Below are 26,739 nucleotides of genomic sequence, written 5' to 3'. Positions count from 1 at the left end.
CCTGGTGGACCTAAGTCAACCCATATTCTCCTCTGAATATAACAAACCTGGGCGAATTTTTATTGAATTATCCAGAAGTTAGGCATGTCCGATGTGGGGATTATACTTGAGATTGGAATGATCCGTGAGTCGGTCGATAACGAATTCAGAGAGTCGGATGTTCGAGGACTTTGTTTCCCAAATATTTCGATATGTCGAAAAATCGGTGTTCGGAGAGAGAGTACTTTCAGAAAATTCTGAACGTGTGATACATCCAGCCTAAAGTTTGTTTTCTTGTGAAATATTTTGACTTTATGACAACATAAATAACTTAACCAACTTAAACAAACAACTTAAACGAAAACTAACCCAGGGAGGTCTAGTATGTGTCCATACATTTTTCAGGATCACTGCAAATTCATTAGAGTATTAGAGCTCTTAAAATACAGTATGCATTGAAGAACCTTTGTCCCTATATAATTCGGCTTTTGATGGTATTCATGGTATCAGATTCGACGGCAATGTGTGATATCCAGAATTTCTATCAAGCGATGAAAAAGTGACGAGAGAAAAAAAAATGAAGAATCATCCCAGTGTTTGGTTTCAAATTGTAATCACGGAATGAAATCTGTTGCTTACATTCACGGTTGTGTTTCCTGGACGTCCAGATGAAAATGAGCATTGGAATTCCGTCCTTATTGAAATCTAAGAAGCCGTGAAATTTCTTGTTTGGGAGAAACTCAGAATAGCAATACCAGGAACGAAGGTGAAGTCAAGGAAAAATCCTTACATTACTTACATTCCTACATGATAGCTGTATTTTGAAAAACTGGTTTTACGTCTAGTTCCAAGTTCTAAGTGGTAATGTAGTTCAACACACTCAAAACATTGTTCTTGGTGTTCTCAACGTTAATGTATTTCACATTTTTTTAAAATAAAATGTAGTTGTTCACACATATTGAGTCCTAACTGATACTATCAGGGTTTATGACATTGCCGTCGTTGTGAGTTTCTTTGACCTGAAAAACAAAGTCATAACCTTATAAGACTATGAAATAGGGACTGTATTTTAGTGAAGTTGATATTGTCACATTTTTTGTAATGTAATGTTTTTGTAATAGTAGATATACTATTTGTTTCGGGTGGGAGCATGTTTGCGTGCACTTTAGTTAATTATGGCAAATTTATTATCTCCCATGATAGCAGTGCTTATCCTTGAAATCTTTTCAAGTTTAAGTTTTTCCAAGTTTCCTTGGACTAGCCTCCCCTATACATCTCACTTTACCGCCATAGGCCTACTTTAGTCTCCTGCGTTTTTTTTTTTTGTTTTCCTAGTAAAATGAATATCACTCCTAACAGAAGCGCGAGTATAAGAAATCATTTTGTTGTAGAATTCTCGTGGTACGTTATTTTACAGTCGTATTGGAGTAATTTACCCACAATAACTTGTTCGATACAAGTTTTCGCGTAGGAGATGCGTTTTTCTAAGCACCATGAGAATTAGGCTCGTTCTTATAATGTAACACTTTTACAATTGACGTATGGCGTAAGAGGTTAGGAACTTTTGTAACCTTTTGGTGAAAATTCTGATTATTTTACAGGGCAATATTTGACTGTTCTCATCGGCTCAGCGTAATCTGTTCTAAAGTAAATAAACACGAAATTACCCAAACCATTCCCAAACTCGTGTTGGAAAGAGTCTACTGGCTACATCATTAGCGAATATAATTGCAGTGCATTCCACACCAAGTGTAAATGTCGAGCCCCATGATTCATGTGTTATTCAGATCCAGTCGATCGCATGAAAGCCTCCTCAATTACAATACTACCACATCGTGTGTGATCGACCTTGGTGAGTCTCGTCATACAGTATTTGTCGACGGTTTTTTTTTCTGTTATATGTTGAATACACCCTATACTCCGTAATTTTCTTGGATGTCGAGGTCACCAGGGAGTTTTCTACTGAATGCCCTTAGTTCGCTTGTTGGACGAATTGAAATGAATTCAATCACGGACCACTCAAACAGTGGATATGTGTGGTCGTCTCAAATTTCTTCTTCGTACACTCTGAGCAAACATTGATGTAATGATCGCCGGAACGCGTTTGCATATCGTATTAAAAATTTGGATTGAATAGCCTCATTAAATTTTTGGGGCTCGGCGGACCAGTCAGCCGTACAGTCGAAGCGGATGCGAAGCGTCCCCTGGTCTAATGAGAAAGTAGAAAAAAAAACATTTTCTTGTTTTTGAATTATTTCACGGGACCACGGGTGCCTCAAATGGGCACTCAAAATCATTCTTTTAGCTACTAACTACTATAGTTCAAATGAATAGGTGGAGGGTGATAGCTTAGATAGCTGTAGAAGTGATTCTATAGAGTGCAGCTATACAGGGCAATAAATATCTGGATGTGCGATGTGGATTTGTGGGTATCCCTTGCTTTATAATATCACCTTCTTCTTTCATAAGAACTCAGACTATTGTAGAGAAGGAGAATAGGTTTCTTACCGCTACTGATAGAAATAAGTTTATTTATAAGGATAAGTGGGTTACTTTGATTACTTATGAATATTTTTTTGAGATTCCAGTAAAGTTGGCGTAAGATGTTCGCTGCTGAGAGTGGATGGAAATGAATTTCAAGTCCACTTTCTATTATATTTGCAGTTCTCTACATCTTTCTCCAATCTGGTTTTTAGCAGAGAAATTCAAAAGAAGTTTTCTCGTATTACCGTACGTTAGAATATTTATTAATCAAAACTGATGTGGTAACGATTCCTCCCAGTACAGTTTCTCATTTTGACCTCCTCTCAGTTTGTGATTTTATAGAATTACACTGGTATGTAAGTTACCTCCTTCTAATATCATTAGCTTCGTTGTTTTTGAGAAGAATTCTAATCCTGATCGCTATAATTTGCTTCGTTACGCTCGCCTATTACTCTAATGCGTAACTAATGACAAATTTGAAAAATCATTACGATTCTTAAAAAAAAAAGCTTTTCATAGCTTCATACAAACGAATCTTCTGAGCGGAACACTATTTTCAAAATACAGTAGTCAAAGTCTAGTTAGACTCCACCCTCTCCACACAAATCCTCGTCAGTCACTGGTTTGTTAGAAATGCTCTAACCGGCAGCATGTTCTTTTTACAATCAAAAGCATCATATGGTTAACTGTGCAGTTCCATGATACTTCCTTCCTTTTACTCGCTTTAAGGAACACAAAATGCGCCTTTCCATTGTTCTTCCATGAGCACATGATGTAAATTTTTATTCTCCAAAATAATTCGAGTTTCGAATTTTGTGCCATGTTTTATGATTTCAAACAACTTCTTCCCAAACTACTAATTTACTAGGAATTGGGCCGTTGGAAATTAAATCTGATTTTGCGGATTTCCTCACTTTTCAACTGGCTCTCTCCTCATCTAAAGTTCTTCTATTCAGAAATCTTCCAACAATACAGAAAGTTTATAACTCAGTGGAACCTACTGAATTTTTGAGCATTCCTACTGTGCTGCTTCTGAATATTCTCCAACAGTCGACGTAAACTAGGAATAGACCATTATTCAAGAGTATCAGCGATTTATTTTCATATCTTACTTAATGAATTAAATATATGACGTACACTAGACTCCAGAAATAGTCCATCCCATTTTGGAAGTTTGTTATCCGAGGGAAAATTTGGAATTCACCTTTCCAAATGCTACATGTATGTTATACTTCACTGGTATAATGAAGCTTAACATTAACAACTCAAAAAATCCTGAAATTCTTCGTGTTACCTTAATACAATTTCGAATTATCGAGAAGAAATGTTTGCCTTGTGTCTCACTATCTTCTTTCGCGTAAAAGTAGTAATTCTACTCTAGAGAAGAATTATTTCCCACTTAATTCATTTTTCTTTAGTTTTATTATTCAGCTTAATCTTTTATTATAGAATCATCACTCCTTCTTTGCTAAACTAACAATATTGGCTTTTTGGTAAACTCTAAAGCTACAACGCGTTTTTTATCTTTAAAAAATAAACAGGTATAAAGCACGAAGCAAAATTTCTTCTCTAACCTGAAATAATTATGGTCAGCACTACTGAATTCAAGCGTATTGGTATAGATTGCCTTGGATCTACACATTGGAGATCAGTATAGTATATTTGCTGCTGGTAATCTGTAGAACTAATGTAGCTGGATGAGGGATAACGACAACTCACTGCCGAGACTTTAGCTGAAATTGCGCATACCTTGACAAAAAGAAGGACATGGCTTCGATCGCTTTCTTCATTTCATAGCCTTATTTTTATCACTGTTCCCGCTAGAACTTGTCTATTTCAAAGCGAAATTAGTTCCTGATCGCAGACATTCAGTTTTTAGCGCGTTATTTCCCAATCGAAGAGTAGAAACAGTCGAAAACGTCGAGTTGTTGTGAGTTCCGTTTCTGACGTAGCCGTTGCAAAATGGTCGACGTTATTTCCTCGACCCTTTAACCTGGATTCTCCTGCTACTTGTGATAGTGGTTGGGTTCAAAGATCGCACACTTTAAAACGGGGCTAATAATCGCGTCGTTCAGGCGAGGACGCACGGTTACATCCAGTTCATCCGTCAGTGTTGGACGTGCCGAACTGCTTCCGAGTGGCCAACACGTACTACGCTTGCCGTACACCCCTGGAGCGAGCAAAATGGATCGAAAAGTGAGTTGTGCTGTTCTTCTTGGCCACATCGTGCTGTACTCGTTTTTTTCTTGCTCATGTCACTCCGAACACTCAATTCTCCGGCAAACATTCGTTCACAATGCATTCTTCCTTGCAATAGAACGACAGAAGTGATCGATCTCGTCGTCAGAAACGAAACGGGCGTGAGCGATTCGTTTTCTTTCCGAGACCAAACAGCTCTCCGTGGATCTATGCTGTGTATGTCATTGGAGTGGTGTCTAAGATTATACGCCTGCTCCACACTATGTGACCCTCCACCTGTGTGGAATATCGATCGATCCGTCAGCTATTAGGCTACTGCGCACTGGCCTCATTCCTTCTTCGCTATTTCCCTGAGCACTTAGACAACTTCTCGTAATTTGCGCTTCCATCTAGCTGCTGTCTTCTGCCTCATTCACATTTCCGTCCATTTCGTGCTTCTCTGCAAAAGTAGATGGGGCAAGCCAGCACAGTAACTAGTTTACCGTGCAGTGTTATTTTCGTTCGGAGCAGTAACGTTCTTTAAGTGTTAGTTGCATGTTCCCCACTTTTTAGTACAGTTCTTCTTCCTTCCGCTCTTAACGTCTAGCAGCCAACTTTCTTGGGTTTTTTTTTTTCCTTCCGCATCAGGTCTAGCACTTAATTTTTTTTACATCACGGAGATGTTAGGTTTTGCAGTTGTTTTTAGAGACGCCGTTGTTATCGTCCGTAGTTTTCGCATAGGAGAGCGTTTTACAATAGATTAACACTATGGATGTACGTATTCAACGAAAATACTGGGGCTTTTAGCGTAGTTCACTTTAATTAATTGGTAATTTTGCCTTAATTTTGTGAATGTGCATACGCAGCATACGTCTGTGATCCTTCTTTTTTTTTTCGAATTATTCGTATTTTCCCATGATTTATTTCTTGTAAAAATTAAACACACATTTGATACAACTTTAAAATGCCAACAATTGAACCAGTAACGAGATCACTCTTACCTTTTATGCCTGGATATCTCTCCTCCTCTCTAAGTAGTATGGGATAACAGTAGATTTGGAAATTGACTGAAATTGTAGTTCCATGATCAAGTTTATGATCAGAATATCTTTCCTTTTCGTTTATTTGGTTTCTCTCACCTGATTTCTGCATGTCCCAATTCCTCCGATTTGCACCATCAGGTTCCGTTCGGATCTGTGGTATCGCTAAGGTTCGTGAATTTTTTGACAGGATCAAACAGTAGTCAGTGGTAGCTGGTTTCACCACCGTACAGTTGTATTCACTACCTTCCATGTCTTCACGTACTATATTTCGATGCTTTCCAGAAAAATCCTCATTCAAAAGAGGTGTGAGCTGTGGAGAACAAACATACGTTTGCTTAGAGCATGTTTCAGTTAAAAAGAATTGGTTGTGTTGAATTCGTAAACGCTTTTGAATATGTTGGTTTTCTAGGAAACATCGCATGCTTTCAGCATTAAAAAGCCTGTATAATTGTATAATTTAAGCTCTTCTTCTGAATTGGAATTAATTCTTGCAATGAATTCTCTGTGGAATGTTAAATTCCCACCAAACAAGAGAGATCTTAAAGTACGTTCAAAAAAATAATGTGTGGAAGTTTGCAGAATTATTAGTCAGTATTGTTTTCCTAACACATTCTCGATATGAACAATTTTCCCACACTTTTCTTTGTTCACATTCCCGTCGACTATTCAGCTAAACTATACAGTCTGTGTTTAATGAAAAAGTGGCCTTTTTGTTCTTGTTGAGAATGTTTAACGATTGATTCATGCATACGTCGCTGGATCGAACGAGTCGATTGGTTTGCATATAAGTTTTCAGTGAGCAGCTTCAATGGGACGAGGGGACCCGTGCCGATCACTTCTAATCATTCATCCGCGAGTCCTTTTAACATCGTTATTCGTGACACATTGTCCATCACTAACTCGAATGCGGGGGCTACACCGGATGTGGTGGTGGTGTCGCTCACACCGAGGATTCCTCGGAATTCGATTTGGCTAAGCTTCAATCCCTCCCGGCTAACAATGACGGCCGATGATGTGCACTGGGCACCCAACAAGTTTTTGTCGCGACTTCACCTGAAAGATGCGCTGACGTGACCCATTAGTTCCAAACACGCTCTCACATTTCGGCTATAATTACCATTCACACATTCATAGTCTGGATTTCTTCCCATATTTCAGGATAAATTAGAAATGCGATCTACCGAATGATTTGTGATTCTTATTTTATTTGCTATTCAGTTCATTATTGTTGAGTGAGAATGAGGCAGATTTTATTAGCCGCCATATCGTTAAGGATGGCAGTGTGGTCATGTGACGCGCAATTTTTAGCCACAACATTCATTTGATCTACCACTACATGAACAAATGGCTGACGAGAACCTTAGATGTTTTCCCACTAAAAGGTTTCTCCAGCGGTCTATAGTTCCCTGTAACTCATTTATAATGACTGATTTAGTCAAACTACACTTCCAACTTGTACCTATCACTAACCTGTTGCGATTATTCTTACGTTTTGTTTGTAATGTACTATCGAGGACAAATCAAGTGAGGTTAACGTACTCCTGGATGTTTTATTCAAGGTAGTAGGTCGATATTTAAATTAAATCACTATTCACTTTTTGCACTTTATTTAAAGAACGCTTCTTAACACTGCAGTTATCGATTGACCTTCGCCGGGTGCAATTTTTTGACCTACACCGAAAGTCGATAATGATTATTCCCCTGCCATTGAAAAGTCGGTGTGTTCCTTGAATTTTGTTCCTCTTTCTTCTTTCTTCTTCGTCTTCGTTTTCTTTTCGTCGCTTTGAATTCTCTAGTCCCTACTGAAGTATTTTTACACGTTTGGAATAGTATTTGCATATTCCAGAACGTAGGAGCATTTTGAAAGATTTCAAGATATTGGGAAATTTCTCTGCGTTTTTCTGGGAGTAAGAAGCCGATTGCAATCTGTTTATTTCTCTCTCTAACGTGGGAATTTACGTATAGAAGTCACTTTGAAAACTATCACCTTTTAAATCATAATCTCCGGAAGATGTTGGTGTTTATGTCTATAACTATGCCAGTTGAAGCAACCTAACAAAGCTTAGTGCTGCTCACAGTTCTATTTGTGTATTTGTGTGTATGTGTAGCCTTTCGATATGTAATTTGACGCCCTGACTCTTCACCTAATGAAATTTTTTCATTGACGAACCTGCACCCGATTAAAAGCCGCTCGAATGCTCTTGCCGTTACCGGTTGCCTTTCGAGAAATCTCGGCCTCAATGTACTGTCTTTTATAAAGTGCTTTTGTCAACTGAATACGGCAGTGTACTCCCTGTCAATGCTGTGTTTTCAGTTATTAGCATAAGAAACAGGGCGTGGCCAAACACTCACTCATTCTTCAGAAGCGATACGATCATAAGCGCCGTCTTGTTTGTACAACAAGGAGTATCTGTTTATTAGTCATCGCGATTGTATTGATTTTTTCTTGACACACCGTATGGATATTTTTGTGAAGTTGCTGGTTGCTCCAAGCAGAAATACTAGCTTGCTCATGTGTTTTTAGCAGAGACATCGCCCGACTGCAACGCTAATTACATGGAAAAGGAGAACTTGTTCAGAAACTTAGTTACGCTGTCGCTGCCACTATTATGCTAAAGAACAATTAATGAGCGTTTTCCGAAGATCACATATTTTTCTCCATAAGCTTGCAGATATTTTTTAAGCGAAGGTCCGCACATTGAATGCTATTCTTTTCAAATTCTGGTGCGATCGAGACGTGTTGAGCTCATAAACCGATTTTACGACATTCAACAACCGCCTTTAATCCACTATCTATCCCTGAACCATCTTATTCTCGTTCTTTCACTATAGGTTTCAGTGAATACGAGGATTTTCGAAATCATAAAAATATCATCTACATATCATCGAATTATTTTTGTAGTCTAGTATTCTCATCTCTGTATCGTACATCTGGTGACCACTCAGAAGTCAGTCACTAATTGAATTTCTCAAAATTCTTACTGCTGATGCAATTTGGCTCAGTCGCCCTCCTTTTTACATGTTCATTACCAATTTCATTCTGATGAAAATAATTAGTTCAGTGCATGTATCCTTTCTTCATCTCAGCCAACATTCAGACGTTCTCAAACATTTGTGCTTCTCGAATCAGAGCGGTTTATAGTTGTTTTTAAGTGATATTCAGTGCTTTCACCTATCATTGTCCCAGAATCAGTGAAAGGTATTTTGCCAGTATGTTTTTGATACATAGAGACAGTAATAATTGGGGTCGGTGGTTTCCAAAAGAGGTAATCGTCGCCGTGCGCGTTCCTCATTATTTTCTAGACTTGTTTCAGTCTAGTTATCCCCGATTTTTAGTGTTTTAACTATGTGGAGTTTTCAACGTCTGTGTCGCATCAATTAGAATAATGACTTTTGTTTCTTATCATGAAAAAACGTGGTATGCTCTTATAGCTTCTTTTGTTCTGTGGGTCTTTTACGTGTACTTATTAGCACATGAGCAAAACACATGATTTCCGTTTCTCTGACAAGTTTCCCATTCATTTCCTGTTCCTAGTCCACGAAAAACTGTTTGGAGACTTTTGAAGATTACTTGAAAACTGTGTAAATATTGATACCTACTGTTTGCTTGCACACCGACTCTACAGCTGTTCATCCCCCGTTATCTTGTACAATATATACTCTTCGGATAAAAAAACTTGCCCAAATTGGTCACTCTAACAGAACAATTCGAAATTATATCGTCCACTGGATCTCCGGATTTCTGTTTAATTATGTTGTATCTTATCAATAGTATTTCTGAAAATTATCAAAACACAAGTCCTCTGGTTCCAAGGTCGAAATATGTTATTTTCTTCCAAGTGATACGAAAAAGGGAACTACAACGTATTCATCGTAGTTAATGGTATTCTATTCTGGTTTCAGCAGCATGACGTCTGTTTCTACTTTTACTCGTTCTCTCTGATAATTAATTATTATTGTTTTGGTTTTGCACGTGACTGCGAAGTGTGGTGACTGATCACATCTCTTAGTAGCCCCACATTTCATTATTAATAGTGCTGATCGTTGCTTCATGGGCATTTTTTATGGCTCAGTTTTCGTGGGAGGGATGGCACTGGCGTCATCGCGAAACTCGACGCGTTTGGGCGCTGACCGGCAGGCGACCGAACGACTGCTTAAAGAGACCCTTTATCCTATTTGCTAAAGGGTCCGGTTCTATCCTCCTCAGACTCGACGCCCGATCATCGCTCTTCCTCCCGCTGCCACCCGTTTGCCCCCACGCCCCGTGAGCGGCGGCACTCACATGCACCCACTTGCACACCATCTTCGACCTGACCGAGTAGACTTGATGAACTCACTTGAGCGACTGAGGGTTTTTGTTGTGTGTGCACAATGAGTGCATGTGTGTATACTTACGAACCGGTCTTCACTGCTTAATTCCGTTCAATGTGTGGTCCACCATCTTCTCAGTTGTCAATTCTCACCGTCCACTCCTCATCGTCTCAAAAACATTCCCCAGCCGACCTCGGACTATCACTGACTATCACGACGATTTAATCACCGCACCTGACGTTTGACGTTTTTTTTTTCCATTTGCTGTGAATGTCGCTATGAGTAATAGCGTGGGACAAGGAATGTTAGTGTTGTCACATTTCGGTGGAAGTAATTATAGCAGTGAAAAAATTGTGGGTTATTGCTCTATATTATCCTAATAATCTTTCAGTTTCCGCAGTAGCATTGTTACCTTGTGAGCGTTCTTCTATTTTTGAAAACTCATTGTGTTAGGTCTTGCAATCCGTTACCTTTGCAACGAACCTTTTTTTGCTGTTCTCAGTTTCACCACAAGTTTCTGCATCCAGCTTAGAAATACGCATGCATAAAATCTCCTTTGTTATTGGGAAGAAGCTTTTCAGAGTTGTTTTGTCTAAAGTTGTTTTGCTGTCCACATATGCTTCTTCGCAAACCTGAACGAGCTTGTTTCGAGTTGCTGCTGCCATATAGGCTACGAAATTTCTGGAATTTTATAGTATTAGAAGTTTCTAAATGAACTATGTGCAAATTACAACCTCTAACTTATTAGATAACTGATAGAACATGGTAAAAATCGCGTGAGTACAGTTGCAGGCAGTGAGCGGCTTATCGCCAGTCGTTGTTCTGTGAATCCGTCTATTTCCTGTAATAACGATTTAAGTTATATCCAAGGATTAATCTGACGTTGTCCTGAAGGCCCAAACATGGATGCAATTGTGATTTGGCACATTGAATTGCTTTACTAATTATTATATCTGAGGAAAACTCGAGCGTTTCTGTTTTTCTTCTTTGAATAGCTCCAGCGGAAAGATGGGAATTCCAGTTGTTGAGAGATTTGAAAGACTTTTTTGACGGATATGGAGGTGATGCCCTTCCGAATTCTTTGGAATATTCGCGGGCTGTCCATTTTTTGTTGGGATCTACACGCTTTTCCCCTTAATGCTTCCGACTTCTTCCCCACGAGTTCTTCCCCTGCACGGGTCCTCCGTATTTAATCTTACTGGGAAGGCCTCACCAAACCGACACTCAAATGTTTCCCACATGCGTCTCTGTTTGTTCGAGGTCATGTTAACGGTCTGATAAGGCTCTTAGTGCCTTTTGCTCCAGAGTTACCACTGAATAACGTAATTACTGTAGGTATTAGCACTATGCTACGAATGCCTGCTAAGTGGTTATAGGTCCGCTTAAGTGTGTTGCAGACAGTGTTGCAGTTGGTCCTGTGGATATTCGCATTATCTGGGCGAGGACCTCTCGTGCGGTGTTGATGGATGTTTGTTCAGTCGCTCTCGTCCTTTCGTTCCAAATGGATCATTCTCAACGCTGGTATTTGCTAAATTTTGCAGTCCTTGCCTGACTCAGCATGCAATTCGTGAGGCATTGTGGACTTCGAACGTTTTTTATGCATTAGGCTAAAGGTCAGCTGTCTCCACATTTTTCCTTCGTAAATACGTCGTCGAGGAACTCAATGCGGTTGGATAAGCTGAAATCTGAGCTTATGTTGGTAGATTGTTGTCGTTTCTTTTCTGACTGTAAAGCTTTTGGAATCTTCCTAGCTTTCCAATACCTGTTATTCTCTACAGTGCTTTTATTTTTGGCCTAATAAATTGCATCACCCTCAATTTCTTCTTTTTTCTGTAACATACAGGAACAAAGGTGCCGTGTGTCCTGTTCAGCTTCAGAATAGGCGGTTCGTACAGGAAATTTTGTTTCACTCGAAAGTCTGGTCTACAAGTATCTCAAGATTTTTTTTCTTGATTTAATGTACATAGACATTGATAGACTATCAAAATTAGACATTTATAGACTTTTTCCAAATGTCTAATTTTGTAGAATTCAGTAATTATTTTTTTCGGAGCATGTGCATTCTTCGGCATTTTAGTGCAGTGATATTGATCTTTACCTCTAAGGACCACATTAACATATTATGCAAGTGGTTTTTTTAAAATGTAAAAGTCATTTTTCTGTTCATTGGGGTCAGCGCACCAATATTTTCTGGGTTCAAATTAAGGTCTTGGATTATGAAAGTTTCGAGTCTTAAATTTATCTAGTAACTTGTGCTTAAACTAATGCTCTGCCTAATGCTAAGTCTATTTGATTGCGCAGCGTCTAGCTCAGTGCATAGGTTGCAGTAAGTGTGCTTTCTGTAAGAATTCTTGATTTCTTCACCATGACGTCGATGTTGGACACAATGTGCGAGGAAAAGTTGTTTGTGAACGGATTTTGCGTTGGTGGCAGCGAATGAGCTGGGGTCGAATCGGCGTTGTTTTTCTTATGAGGGTTCAGGTGCCTTATTTTCATCGGCGAATCGAGTCATTTCGACGACCTTAGCAATCGATTTGATCGTATGTCGTGTGGTGTTGGTGGTAGGTGTGTGAGAGTGTGTGTATGCGACATTTCAAGGTCTCCTGGACGCTTTCAGCGTTCGACTGTCGACCCGTACCTGACCAATCGGTCACTATTAATTCGCACCTCATTTCCTGCCCCCGATATGCCTCAACACATGCAATTTTTCATGTACTTTTTGCAATCTGATATCCATGTGTTGTGATGGTATTGAGTTGGTGTCGAACATTGTTTGGCACCGGGCAGCTCCCAAATACGCAACAAAAAAAAAAAAAACGGGCACACAGCATCGCAATAACATCGTTTCTTTTATGGCTCATCGTATGTGGCTGTGTAATTGTTTGCGAACATATGGCTTTTAAGTCATTTATATTCACTCACCCTAACTTCCATGGTTACTGTATTTCACGTGCGCCCATTCTTCCTGTGAGTGTGAGATGTAAGTGATGTTGAGCCTACGCGAGGGGCTGTTGCAGGGTGGTCCGTCGAAAGAAACGGCACGCCGCGCTCGGTTTTCTGTTCGAAAAAGCGCGATGGGCCGTGACAATGTTTGGACTCATTCGAATTTCCCATTTTTGGAATGAATGCGAACATGCTGGTTGTTTTGTTTGACCAGATCTCTTGCGGATATCTGTTGTAGATCAAGTACTGTGACTATGTCGTTTACTCCTTTCCCGAAGGAGAAATACTGGCAAGTAGAGGGGATTGACTTGTGAATCGCTAGATTTATTTCTGTATCTACGTTTTCATTTTCGTTTGTAGCAAGCGTAGTTGCAAATATGCATCGCTACTGTTTTCCCTGTAGAGTTTGCTATTTCTTATTTGCAGAATGTGTAGTTTTTACTGCATTTATTACACATTTTACTGCAGAAAAAAGGGATTTTTTCTGCAGTAAAATGTTTCTGCATTCATTGCGTTTCCTGTATTTCTTTTGCAGTTTATAGAGTTAACCCATACGCGTCATTTCCCCTGAAACGGGAATTTCTGAGAGTCAAAGGATGGCACGAGTGAAGAAAAGGTTATGTGTTGTTCCCTGTGTGTATTCAGGGGGAAGCTATGTGTCTTCGTCAGGTTTGTTCCTCAATACCAAGGGCGAGTGACTCCCATATAGGTTAGCGCCAACCTGCTGGTCGTCTGTTGTTTGCGTATCGACTGTGGATCGGCCGTGGACCACGACCACCACCACCACCTGGCCCCTCACCGTCATATTACCTAATTATGCATCCTGGCATTCACCGACAACATAACCATCAGCCGGCTTTTAGCAATGATGTATGCGCTGCGGTCAAGCTGCAATGCTGCTTCACAGAATTTGGATCGCTCTTTACTCACCTTGCTTATCCCTTGCTCTCTTTTTCTTCTGCTATCTCATCTATTGAAATGAGGCGGTCCTGATAGTTGTTCCACACAATGTTTTGTTTGCAGTTTACGCCGTACAATGAACCCACGGCGTGACGCTCAACGTCGTGTCGAGAACGCCCTGCAGCTGTGGGTTCTTGAGGCAAAAGGAGTGCCCGCCAAGAGAAGGTAAGAGTCACGTGGGAGGGTACTCGGATGATTTGCTATCAACGATGAAAAGGTCTTTCTCTTTATCAGGTACTACTGCGAATTATGCTTGGATAAAACGTTATATGCTAGGACATCGTCAAAACCGCTCGTTGACAATGTGTTCTGGGGAGAGCACTTTGACTTCACGTTAGTTTTCAACTTCTTTTCTATTAACACAGCATTCAGTTTTTTAATGAAACCTCTTCCTAACGCAACTGTTCGTTCAGAATGCTGCAAAAGATGGATGAGGTGTGCATCAACCTATATCGGGAAGGTGATCCAAAAAAGAAAAAAGAGCGCTCAACGCTAATTGGATACATATTGATCGCCATTGAACAGCTTAGCAGCAGGCATCCTGTCGAACGATGGTCAGTTGAAATTACCCCCTACAAATTTGTTTCTTGAGCTGTCCAGCCATTTTCTTTTCAAATCGGCTTGTCATGATCAATTAGTGAACAATGGATGGTGGTTTTATCGTGCATTGGCCTTCGGATGCAATACGAAAATTACGTGAAATACCAGCGCGGAAGTTTGACGCGTTGTCCTAGCGGTGCGCAACATCTGCAGCTGTGTGTGCGGCTCCGAAAACAGGCTTTCTCTGAACATCTGTACCAGCGTTTCGATTTGAACTCACTCCATTTGTAGTACTTTGTTGTGTGGTCATGTGGCACAGCTGTTCTCTGTGTTGGACTCGTACTCTTGCGTATCTTGCCGTATCTGCGCAACATTCGAATTCTCCCACTCTCTTTGGTTTTCTTTTTTTTTTCGCTGAAATCTTATTGTGTGATATACTAATTTGCTCATCAAAGGCTTAAACATGTGATCGCACTTATTTAAAGCAGTTAGCAGCGCCCTTCCTTATTTCACCCAGTTCAGAGGAGTTTTATCTAGAGAGTAGTACGAAAAAATTTCTTGGTGGTTTTTGCATAAGGCTGTACTCTCTCTTTAACTGTATGTGTGGTTTCAAAGGGTAAATTTTGGCTTTCGGCTAATGTCAATCCTAATTTATCAATATCTCAGTCCTCCATCATTTTCGTGAGCCACTGTAAATTTTGAAGATAACAGCGGAATCGCAGGGATAGAAATAGTTCGGATACGACAGACAGTGTTTGGGTTTGGGCTTTCTTTCTGCGATCTGTTTCCTCTATATCAGTCACAGTTTTTCAGTAAGAGTTTTCGAAAGATTTTGAAAAATGCGACAGTTAAAGACTCTTTGAAGGTCGTATTTTTCAAAACCTCCTTCAAGTTTCTTTGATACTGCATTTTATTTCATATGTCGGTCGATGCTTTGATTAGGTCTTGAAGTATTCCATTATTTCCTGCTATTTTATTGCATTTGGGAATGTCCTTTGTATTCATCTCGTTAACACATTTCTCGTAATGTTTGTTTAAATAATCACATCAATCATTTGCTCCTACAGCTAATTCACCATTAACGCTAATGATTTCGTTTAAACGCATTAAAGATTCAATGATTGGACGAAGAAGTGAAACTGGTTTACGCTCTTGGCCGTCAACCTCGTTTTGCCTTCAACTCTTTGTTGATATCCATCTACTATCAGTCTAAATCCTAAACATTGTTGTGTTAATAACGCTGTCAATTTCTTTCAAATCATATGCTATCTACAAAAGTACTCTTGGAAAAAACAACAGGTAGCATAATAATAACATAGTAAGTTAACATAATAAGAATAATAGCCATGGGTCAGAGGTCTTGTTTCGGATGTTGATTGTTTTCCTCTCCATCATGTCTTCGTTGGAGTTAACATTCTTGCCGCCGTCCATAATAACCCCAAGCGATTTAGATCAGTAGCTTTTGGTGTTAATAAAAAAAAAGGAAAAAAGGTGTTAAAAAGGAATAATTGAATTATTTTTTGCAGCATGGATTTGGTTAACACGTTTTTCGTTACTAGTTCTGTCCATTTGAATAAGAGTCTTGGTCGCCGTTTCAGTTCCTGTTCTAGAGATACAGAGGAAATCACCCTGGTTCTACCTCTTTAGATCACTTAGGAGTCCGTACACCTACCACTATGGCGCTATTATTTCAAACACTGATGAGGAGAATATCCGTTTTGCAAAGTGGCCGCAATTGTACATTTTTAAAAAATCTATCTCCTTCCATGTAGTCATTATACAGTACATAAGTTCAACTCCGGTTTCGGATATCGTTACAGTACAAAAAGGGTGCTGTGTTCCTTATCAGCATCCCTGGTAGTATTCGCTAATCCATCATCGGAGAACTGAAGTTTTCGAGGAGCAAACATTCAAGTAATGCGGATATTGCTGTTGGTCACCGGGATCAAAATGTACAAGCATACATTTACAAGCAAGAATATTTATACATATACATCGTATATATTTGTATTGTATATTATATGGTGTATATTTTTATATATTTCTGCCTGGAAGTGACTCTATTGTGCAGCTCATATTTTCGATAAATCTGTTACGCTAAATTAAGCGTGAAAATCTACCCTGCTCATTTAGCACCAGAAACAATAATCCTCCAGTGATTTCTTTTTGTTTAGGCGAACTACCTACACCGAATGACTCTTTATGTGCTGCAAGCCTACAACATTTAAATCTTGAGTACAATTGATTCTCAAAGTTCAGGGAGAGGACGAGGAATGTCTCATTCTGAAGTTTGCCTGTCAATCCGTATTTGACCGCGCTTTCCCATCGCCCATCAGCACAGCATACCACTACCGCCCCCACACCTACTCTCATTGCCGGCCTCCTCCATTCGTCTTCCGTCCACTCTCACACGTCGACCTCTCCACCCCATTTCCGAGATTTTCTAAGAGCTATCTTTCTATTTTACGTCTTGTAGTCAGTGCACTCCCCTTCGCGATTTGAAATGATTTCGGTTCTTCTCGAGCAAATTTTCAATGAATATGCAGAGAATGTTTTCTGTTGCTCCAGACTTGAATGCGGCTTCGTCAGTTCGATGAGGCTAGTCTGTGGTCCTCAGGAAAGGCTGAACTGCTTCGTGTATCGACGATCCAGGATACTGACAATTGCTTCGCTGCTAACGTACCAGTCCGACCCTCATTACTCAAAGTGGTCATGTGGACGATTCGGATCAAGTCGAATTACCTAAGGGTTGCATCATTGTTTGGTAATTACTGCAGGTACCAGAGGTTCCTCGCCTTCCAGAAATTCTCCTCCTCGGCGTCTGCCACATTGCTTTTGTAGATTGCTTGCTAACAATTTCCGCATGGCAACAGATATTTTGTCACCAATCTCCTAATTAGATTTGCAAAAACTTATTTAATGCGTCTGTGGCCCAACTCATAAAATCTGACTCTTTGAGTAAACGCTCGATGCTTTGAAAGTCGAGCCATTTTCGGTCACATTTCATACGCCTACGATGTTATCATTTCTGCTTGATAATTTGAGCGCATTGTGACTCATAGAATCCGAAACGAATGGAATTATTTTCAGAAGGTGAAGTTGCATACAAAAGCTGCTAAATTGTCTAAAATTGACAAATTATTATTGAGATCGTTGTTAGTGTTAAATCAATGAGCCCAACCGCGATTTGTAAGCGAAATTTCAGGCTCCGATTGAACCCAGTGCTAGCGGTATAACTTTTAGGGTGATAATGTGACATTCAACCTATTCTTACTATTTTCTACTTTTTGGAAAAAATTTTGGTGTTGTCTGCATCCTTGAACCCGTAAGAGTGACCAAGTTTCATTTGCCATTTATATTAATATGCAGCCTCTCGGGACGGAAAAAGTTGCTTTCGGTGTAGCGACTATTTCCTTTCTTTCATTTTCAGTTCCGTGTCATTGTTTTCGCTACTTGCGGGTCAAAAATTATCGCTGTGTAAGCATTTAGAGGTTGTCGAAATCAAGTAGTTTTTTAATTAGTCGAAGTTTTTTTCCCTGTCTCGTAGAAAATGCTCGATTTGCATTATGATTCCCTGAAAGATCTTTTTCGAGCATTGCTTTTGAAATAATTTTGCAGTTTCTTCTAAATTTTATTGGTGGTTGATGATTCCTTTCTGGGGTAATTCACTTTTTTATCGGAATCGTAAAAAAAAGCCTACCGGTACCCGATGTTAATTGCAGCGATGTGTCTGACAAAAGCGAACAGCGTCCCAAATTCGCTATCGTTAGGTAGGATAGATTTGAAGGATAATGGATGGTTTTTCGAACGTCACATAGCCGCTGCGTTGTATACCATGCATCAAAGTCAGCTGGATAGAAAGGGAGAGAGAGAGGAAATTGATTGCAACCACAAACAAGGGCTTTAATTTCGCCTTCTTACAGGTACACGGTAACGACAACCAGTGAAAGCGGGAACAGGTTGGCATCGGCTCTGGGAACAAAAAGCGCTAATCAGGAACAACCTGCAGTGCGGATAAAGGTATGCTTAACAAAATGAATGCAGTGGCAATGTTACTTCCGCTTTCACCCATGTCTGGATTTTGCAGGCCCGTTGGCAAAGTATCGGTATTCTTCCACTACGTGCATACGATGATTTCTTACACTACCTCTCCTGTAATTACTTACCACTATGTATTCACCTTGAACCAGTGTTAACTGTCAGAGCAAAGGTAACGTGAACAGTTCCATTTACGTTGGCAGTACCTATCAAACTTGCACATCTGTAGGAGGATCTCGCAACAGCACTTGTTCGAGTGCTGCACAAACAGAAGCTAGCTAATGATTTTCTCTGTGAGCTGGTTATGTCGGAAGTGGACTCTCTCGGTGAGTCACACCGTTTCGAGTATCTATTCCATGTTTTGCGCTATGATTCCATGGATTTCCTGTTTAGATAACGACCACTTGATGTTTCGGGGGAACTCGCTTGCGACGAAGGCAATGGAAGCGTATATGAAGCTCATTGCAGACGAATATCTTCAAGTAAGACTTATTTTATGTTAATCAGAAGAAATTCTAGAGTTTTGTAGACTGTGGTTGGTGAGTAACTGGTAGGAAAAATGATCAATAAATACAAAGTGACTTAAAGGCATCACCCCACGAATCTGGGGTGACGCGGGTTTCAGGTGGGTCGTGCCTATACAAGGTCGCAGATTATGGCGAGGAGGGTGAATCCGTTCCTTTCTTCCTAATTGCCGTAAAAAACGGCCCGGAAGATGCGGCGCGTGCACAAGGCTGGCGCACAAGGCTTGAACTCGTTGTAGAAAATAGCGCCCCAGAACGCTCGAAGCCGCATCTTCCGGTCCGTTTTTTTACGGCAATTAGGAAGAAATGGACGGAATCACCCCACACCCCATAATCCACGACCCCGTATAGGCTTAACCCACCTGAAACCCGCAACACCTCAGATTCGTGGGGTGATGCTTTTAATCTATCAAGCTGTAGGATGACGATGGTGTCATGTGATATAAAGGTCCTGAGTCTACTAGAAATCAATTTCCATGCGCTCATCTTTGCTTGGGAGCGTCATGGTTTTCCTTGAGTCCGACTACTCAATTCGTAGAGATTGACACCGTTGCCAAAATCATTCTAAGTTTAGTAAATATTCTGAAGTTTTTTTTTGTTCACAATGGAAAAGACCACGTCGCCTTTTGGATCTATAATCCTACTGATTTTTTTGCGAACTGCAACAAAATTCTGGAAAAAGAAAGATACCACTGATAGCCGCATTGCCTCTTGATTGTATCGTGTTCGTCGAGCAGAGTGGATTACGGGTAGGTGAGGTCGCTGGGTTTTTTTTTTTGCGAAGTGACTAGAAATTCATGGGTACCTTACAAAACAACAGTTTTGTTATGATCAAATTTATGATTCGGTTGTAAAATTGTCAGTAGAAATCCAGAGCATCCAGACCAAGACTGCGAACTAAGATCATAGAGGTGCCCTAGAAGCGAAGCAAACAGTGAAACTGATGGAAAAAGGGTTCACTAAGACTACACAATCCTATTCGAGCACTATAAAACGAAAAAAGTAATAAAAAACTATGAAAAGCGGAAAGAAAGGGGGTTTGGAGAGTTTTCCGGGTGTTGTAAAGAGAGCTTAGTGCATCCCTTCACGTGTTAGGGCAAAGTCTTTCTAGGAGGAATTTAATCTGTTTTTTGTTCTTCTTTTCAAAGTAGTGCATCATGCTGTGACTGCCTTTCTGACCTGAAGTTTTACAGGCGGACAACATTTATATGAATTACAGTAGTCAAGATATGTATATAGCAGAAATATTCTGTTAGCAACCATAGCTGTTCAAGATTCAACCACAGCAAACTAGCTGCTCCCATTCTTTTCGCGTGTGTTCTATTTTCGCACTCCTTGTGAAAAATTTCCAGTTTTTTCAAGTCAAATGTACTCTACTCCTTACAACAGCAGAATTGCATTATGGGTACATACTGGTTACCTGGCATGTCGCATCAATCCGTCTTGACATAGAAGAAAGAAAGAAGCATATTCACTCTTGCTCATTTTTGAAAGTTTCAGTCAGTCTTGGGTGAGTTCATACAAAACGTTCTTTCCTCCAACGAGTCATGTGAGGTGGACCCTCTGAAGCTGAACGGAGCATCTACATCGACCTTAGAAAAGAACCGAATTCACCTTACAAGACTAGTGGAGCTTGCATGGGATAGAATTATTGGCAGGTGGGTGTGCGTGTGGTGACTATATGGAGACTATATGAGGAGTACATCGACAGATTTGTGTGTTTACAGTACGTCAGCATTTCCGATGGAGTTGAGAATGGTTTTCGGATCGCTACGGGAACGACTGGAGTCACAAGGGCGAAGTTCGCTTGCCGATACCCTGATTTCGTCGTCTATATTTCTGCGTTACCTTTGTCCAGCGATTCTTAGTCCAAGCTTGTTCAACTTGGTGGGTGACTTTGGAACCTTTTTTATTTCACGGTGGTGTTCTCTACTATCTGTAACAATTTTCATGTAATACTTCATTTTTACCTTTTCCCTTATCAGTGTGTTCTGCAGTAGTGGAAACCATTGTGGAAATTGCAGGTCACAGAATATCCAAGTGGAGTGACAGCCAGAAATCTTACGCTCATAGCCAAGACACTACAAAACCTTGCAAACTTCACAAAATTTGGTGGCAAAGAACACTACATGGAGTTTATGAATGGATTTGTGGAAAGAGAATGGCAGCGGATGAAGGATTTTTTGCGCCGCATATCAACTGGGTAACGTTTATTGCCCGTATGATTTCCACCAGTTAATGTTTACTAACCAGTTGGATGCAATCCGTTGTAGACAATCGTTGCGACCGCCCACCGAGGTCATCATTGATGTTGGCAAGGATTTGAGTCTCTTGAACAGTTATTTGGAGGAAGCATGGACTCCAGAAGTACATGAGCGGGCAAGAGTTACTGACAAACGCCTTGCTGAGCTGCGAGAGATTTTGTTGGACCTACATGAACATAATCGAAGAACAATCGGATCTGTTAATGGAACATTGCACTCTCCAATGCTTCAGCAAAATAGTAGTGATTATGAGAACAGCCCACAACAAATCCTGAGGTTGGTCTGCTCTAGTTGCTTTCTTGTTCCTCAAGACAAGAGCTGGACGAAATTCCTAGCTATATTTTCAAAATCTTTTTTTCTCATGAGTGATGAATTTCTAGACCGCGTAACGAGAATGTGCCGGCATATCGCTCTACACCTCCTACCGGTCAAGCCACTGTAATGAGTAGAAGTCGACCTGCAGCTCATCTTTTTACCAGCGATGATTACGTGTTGAGTACTGCATTTCAAGTGTGTCGTAAACGATTCTTTCTGGTGTTTTTTTTTTTGGATTCTCGCTCGATTTTTCTCGGCTATTTCATCGTTTTGTAGAGTTCTGGGAGACAACTGACAAGAATGAGTGATGAGACTGGCACATCAAGTAGTCACGTCAGCGAAAAAACCTCAAGTAGTGGAGATGCAAGAGATACAGACAGCGAGACGGAGGCTGTAGGGGTAGGAATTTCCGAAAGTTACAATTTTATTCTTGACGATTATTACTAATAAACGGACGTGTGTAGAAGTGATTAAAAACATTCCTGCTTGCTTTGAAATCAGCATTTACAATGAACAAGTTATATCAAAAGATTACGGATAAGTTATAGTTACTGTCCGACCGAACACGATCCCGAAAGACTCGTCGGCGTTGCGATGATTCGCCTCCCGGAAGTCAACCTGCATCCAGTGGTTATCATAGCAATAACCAAAGCAGGTATCACATTCTTAGTTGTATTTGAGAGAACAAGTAGTAAATAATGACATCAAAGTAAAAAAAAAAAGTGCAAATCTAGCAACTCGTCATCCTCATCGCCAATTGACCGTACTACAGCATTATCAATCTCAAATCCAGCATTTAACGCCAGCTCGTCGATGTATAGCAGCGTTGGTTTTCCTGACATTCATCCAGGCCCATCTGGCATTAGCTATCGTCGAGCGAGTCCACCACCATACCATTCTGACATGCACAATGGTTATGCTCATCAGCCGGTTTGTTGATACTATTGCTTCAAATGTTTCCTGTAAGCTGTAATATTGTGAGAATACTCCAAGTTTGTTATTCTAGTTATATGCTCTGCCTCCGGACTGTGATTCTCAGCATAGTAGTTTGAGTGGTAAGGCGAGTTTACCTAGGTGAGCTCTTCATTGTCATATTCATGCGATCATACAGCGTTTAGTTTTTGCTAATCCAAGTAATAGTGTACGGTCCACTTCTTCAGAACAAATCCACGGGCAACGCGGAATTCAATAATGCTGCGGCCTACCGTTATCGATGTAGTTCCTGATGACTGGGATAGGTTCGTGACTAGTTCCTGTGCAGAAGAAAGTTCTAGGAGCAAACAGAAATCTGTTTACGCTCTCATTTTTTAGATCATCAAATGTTCGCGAGAAGAACTGGAATGGGACTGCTTACGACAACCAGCAGCATTTGGTTAGTTTTTCAAAAAAATTATATCCTATGACCGATCGAAGGAAATGTTGGATTGATGTTCCATTTCTTTTTTTAAAGGGAAATGTCTACTTTTTCAGGAGATAATTGAGCAGCAAAAACGCGAAATTGAACGGTTAATTCGAGAAAACGAGATCCTTAAACGACATGTAGCTGCAACGTGTCCACCATTACTGCAGAACAAGAACGAGGTGGTCATCTAACTAGTAAATACCTCATACTAAATATATTAAAGATGGTAGTTTTTTGGAGCGATCTCAATTTTGATCGCGCTGAGGGAATGCAGACAAAGTGGCATCTCAAAACCCAGTGAGGTCCCGCACCTCTCTTCGCACGGATTCACGTACTTGACCGCTTTTCGAGGGTTTCCTAGTGGCTTATCATGATTTTCTTATTTCAGCGCAACCACAGCGGTGCTTCGGCGGAAAGCGTTGATTCGCTTGGGTCGGATGGGTTGCGGAGTACTGTTCCTCATCCTCGATAGATAATTTAGTATTAGATTTTATAAAATGCTTTGATTTCAACATGCACTTTGTCATATCTGTTGTGGGTATCATTGTGATATGCATAATTTGTAACCAAATGTAAAATTTTCGAGCTTACTATCATTAATGCTTACCTTTGTGAACCCTCCGAAGAAGTAGTGTAACTATGTAGAAATAGATGTTTACCTTTGTATAATTCTCTGAGACCTTATTCAGGTTTCTCGGCTATATGTAAGTTATGTATATGATAATTGAGAATGTCTGTAATATTTTGATTAACATATCAAAACTACTGACTATTTGCAACTTTATGCGTGATTTTATTACGCATGTCATGAAGCTTTATGCAAACCTTCTTTGAAGTTACTTAATAATAAACATTTGTACCTTAACGGGTTTTCTGTGCTGAGCGGAAAAAAAATTTATTTGGTTCACCTTTTTGTTGACACTCAAAAGATGGTGGAAAATTAAGAAAAAAAAAATAGAAGATTAATGGATAACTCTAATGAAGGTCACTAGCTCTCGTAAATTCGTGGTTTTGTTTATTTTTGTTGACTATGAGTAGATGGCAATAGTAAATAAATGGACTCTTTCTAACACAACAATAATATTTGTTTGGCATTAGCTAAGAAAATGGGTGGTAGTGGTTTTCATGATTGTCAGCTGAAACAGAATTCCGTGAGATTTACTAGATTTGTACTTCAGTACAAATGAGATGAGCAAAGTGTAACAGTATTTTCACTATTACTTAGAACAGTAGCAGCATTACCTTTTTGATTTAAAGAATATAGAAGTTATATTTTTTCACTCATTTTACATATATACGTATAATTAATAGCACTTAACACAGTATATTTGAGGTCTAAGAACCCTACAGTGTAGGCAGGGGTTCCCCTTCGACGATCAGCCATGGGTCCTTACTTCTTCGAGTAATTTATTTGAAGTGATGAAGCACAATAAAAATCATGCGAGGGATGCACTACTTAAATATCCATCCGGTGGTGAAAACTGGATGTTTTATGAGTGAATTGTCATAACTGGAAAACTTATAGGATATATTACACAGAGCTTACAATAATTTCTATTTGTGTTATAAAAAGTAACGAATTTACTTGTCGATGAACCGAAAGCAAAACTGTATTTTCACTTCACTTTCGAAACTGATCGATTCTATTATCCCAGGGTAGATACCAAAGAAGGAATGGCTTATGCTTTTGTACGGGAAATGACCTGTTGGAACTTTAAGCTACAGTTATTAAAATTAAGAGAAAATATGTAACGGTTCGTAAATGAATACATCTTAGTTTTCTGGATCTTTTCACTGTTAAAATTCGTTGCTATACTATGTGTAGAATTGACTGTCTAGAAGAGGTTTTCCTCAAACGCTACTTGCTAGGAACCGTCGAAACAGGCCCTTTAAGGATATAGAATTGCTAACAACGAAGCTCAGATTTAAAAAAAATCAAAAGTAATAAGACAATAATTATGATAAAAAATAATAAAATAATACTGCAATTATATAATAAAATGTCTGTTATAAAATAATAACACAAGTAAAAATTAAAAACCCCGTAAAAAAATTTGGTCTAGAACTTTGCTACTGCTTTGCTTGCTACTGAAGAGGTACTGTTTACCAGAAACTATCATATTGTAATAAGTAACTATTACAGTACAGTAGTCTAGATCATAAAATCATAAATTTGTATCCATAAAATCCAATTATCCCTCACCACATATTCTAAGGTTTATCAACGCTATGTGGGAATTATTTCTGCAGTTAAGTGAAGATTGATCAGTGTAGATCAAATTGTCATCGGAGATCAGTTTCTTTACATTCCAGCGAGCCCCTAATTTTCCCCTCCAACTCCAAATGATTAGAAAAATTGTTACTGAGATAAGAGAACATTGACTGAACAATAAAAAAAGTTCAAAGTCAATCGTCTGTTATGCTATTTTGATGTTTACGTTGTTTTATTCATTTCATTTGATCGCCGTGATTTGATTATGGTGGTAGATCTAAATTAATCGATGAATGCTGCTAAGTGAATTCGGTCATTTCTCGTCGTCATAGCTTTACGGTGCATCATCTCCTTTTCATGTGATGACATTTTACTGCTATTATTATAATAACTATGTTACACTAATATTTTTGTTATTTTATTTCACTGGTCCATTCCTGATGAGCTTTAGACATTCAGAATTTTGCCATTGATGTTTTTTATGCTGGTGTTATTAATAAGTCATAATAGAGGCCAGTAGGTAGTTGGGTAGTATTTCTTGCCGATATTACACCATTCATGGACTATCACAAAATTTAAATCCTTAAATGTTTGCTAAGAGTCGTAGCAGTTTAAACCAGATCATCTAAGTGATAAAAAACACGAGAATTTTCTCGTACTTGGGAACTGCTGATTTTAGCATATTGAAGCCTTGTTTACTGTGTGTGTGTGGTTTTCTTTTTTATTTTTATGATCTCTAAAATACAATGATCTCGTTTGTTTCCAAACCAGCGATGTTTTAATGTGGAAAACATATGATCCATGCGAAGAAAGGAGTTTGCTTTGCAGTTCACGTGACGGTAAAACTGAGTTTATTGTTGCAGATCGGTTTCTTAACAATTGTAGTTCGGAAATGGTATGATTCTGGTAGTGGGATCAAAGCTCCAACTATTCACGAATATTTCCATGATGAAGTATATCTCTTGCGCGTATGCCTTAAACGAATTATAAGATTAATATTGAATTTTAACTGGGTTGAAGATCCTCCTCACCACCTTTTAGAGCCTGTCAAGTAGTGAAGAAATGAGGCTCATTCACAAATATCCAGATACCTACGCTAAGATGTCGGGAGAGATCGACAAATTTAAGAACTACAATAGTTATAAAGGTAACTACACAATTTCAAATACCCGCAATGAGTACCTTAGGAAATGGAAACAAACTTTATTTGTGTGATTTTTTTTTCTAATTTCATAGACAGCATATTCCTACGATTTTCTTTCACTTTTACGGACGAGATATATATCCCATGTTTTCACTTTTGCCATTTCACTCTTACATTTCACTATTCTATTACTACCCGTATGCTTGTATTATGAAAGAATCCAGCTCACAGAGTGCACTTTCTGGATTTCATTCAGCAATGTGCAACGTTTAGTCTGAGCAACGAGTTCGAGTACTGCACATAGAGAAATCGGATCTGTTCACACACGTGCGCAAACGTATTGTCAAGAATGTATTGAATTTCAACTTTTTTCCAGATTCGTGTATCAAAAGAGAGTTTTGA

At 39.4% G+C, this 26,739-nt stretch overlaps 1 protein-coding gene across 3 annotated transcripts in view; it reads left to right on the top strand.

Annotated features, from left to right (window-relative positions):
• The window catches only part of RB195_021563 (uncharacterized protein), a gene marked incomplete at both ends in the record, with an annotated part of 46,529 nt that extends 23,076 nt beyond the window's left edge, over positions 1-23,453 (top strand). Inside the window, 25 exons of one of the 3 annotated variants that reach the window (XM_064208374.1) lie at positions 1,767-1,831; positions 4,539-4,659; positions 6,993-7,066; positions 7,120-7,208; positions 11,383-11,516; positions 13,962-14,063; positions 14,133-14,231; positions 14,312-14,452; positions 18,362-18,458; positions 18,526-18,648; positions 18,706-18,802; positions 18,870-18,958; positions 20,501-20,658; positions 20,728-20,887; positions 21,025-21,203; positions 21,274-21,540; positions 21,645-21,774; positions 21,856-21,978; positions 22,128-22,234; positions 22,314-22,509; positions 22,586-22,653; positions 22,740-22,817; positions 22,891-22,951; positions 23,050-23,160; positions 23,370-23,453. In XM_064208374.1, the coding sequence (XP_064064254.1) occupies positions 1,767-1,831; positions 4,539-4,659; positions 6,993-7,066; positions 7,120-7,208; positions 11,383-11,516; positions 13,962-14,063; positions 14,133-14,231; positions 14,312-14,452; positions 18,362-18,458; positions 18,526-18,648; positions 18,706-18,802; positions 18,870-18,958; positions 20,501-20,658; positions 20,728-20,887; positions 21,025-21,203; positions 21,274-21,540; positions 21,645-21,774; positions 21,856-21,978; positions 22,128-22,234; positions 22,314-22,509; positions 22,586-22,653; positions 22,740-22,817; positions 22,891-22,951; positions 23,050-23,160; positions 23,370-23,453 (2,953 nt within the window). Of the gene's footprint in view, positions 1-1,766; positions 1,832-4,538; positions 4,660-6,146; positions 6,229-6,992; positions 7,067-7,119; positions 7,209-11,382; positions 11,517-13,961; positions 14,064-14,132; positions 14,232-14,311; positions 14,453-18,361; positions 18,459-18,525; positions 18,649-18,705; positions 18,803-18,869; positions 18,959-20,500; positions 20,659-20,727; positions 20,888-21,024; positions 21,204-21,273; positions 21,541-21,644; positions 21,775-21,855; positions 21,979-22,127; positions 22,235-22,313; positions 22,510-22,585; positions 22,654-22,739; positions 22,818-22,890; positions 22,952-23,049; positions 23,161-23,369 lie in introns of all 3 variants that reach the window. The other 2 variants (XM_064208372.1, XM_064208373.1) reach the window with 2 other exon arrangements.
• Between the last annotated feature and the right edge of the window lie 3,286 nt (positions 23,454-26,739).

Source organism: Necator americanus, chromosome X (genome assembly GCF_031761385.1).
Source record: "Necator americanus strain Aroian chromosome X, whole genome shotgun sequence".
Taxonomy (NCBI): Eukaryota; Metazoa; Nematoda; class Chromadorea; order Rhabditida; family Ancylostomatidae; genus Necator; species Necator americanus.
The sequence above is the reverse complement of the archived record's forward strand: the minus strand, read 5'-3'. Positions and strand labels throughout refer to the sequence as shown.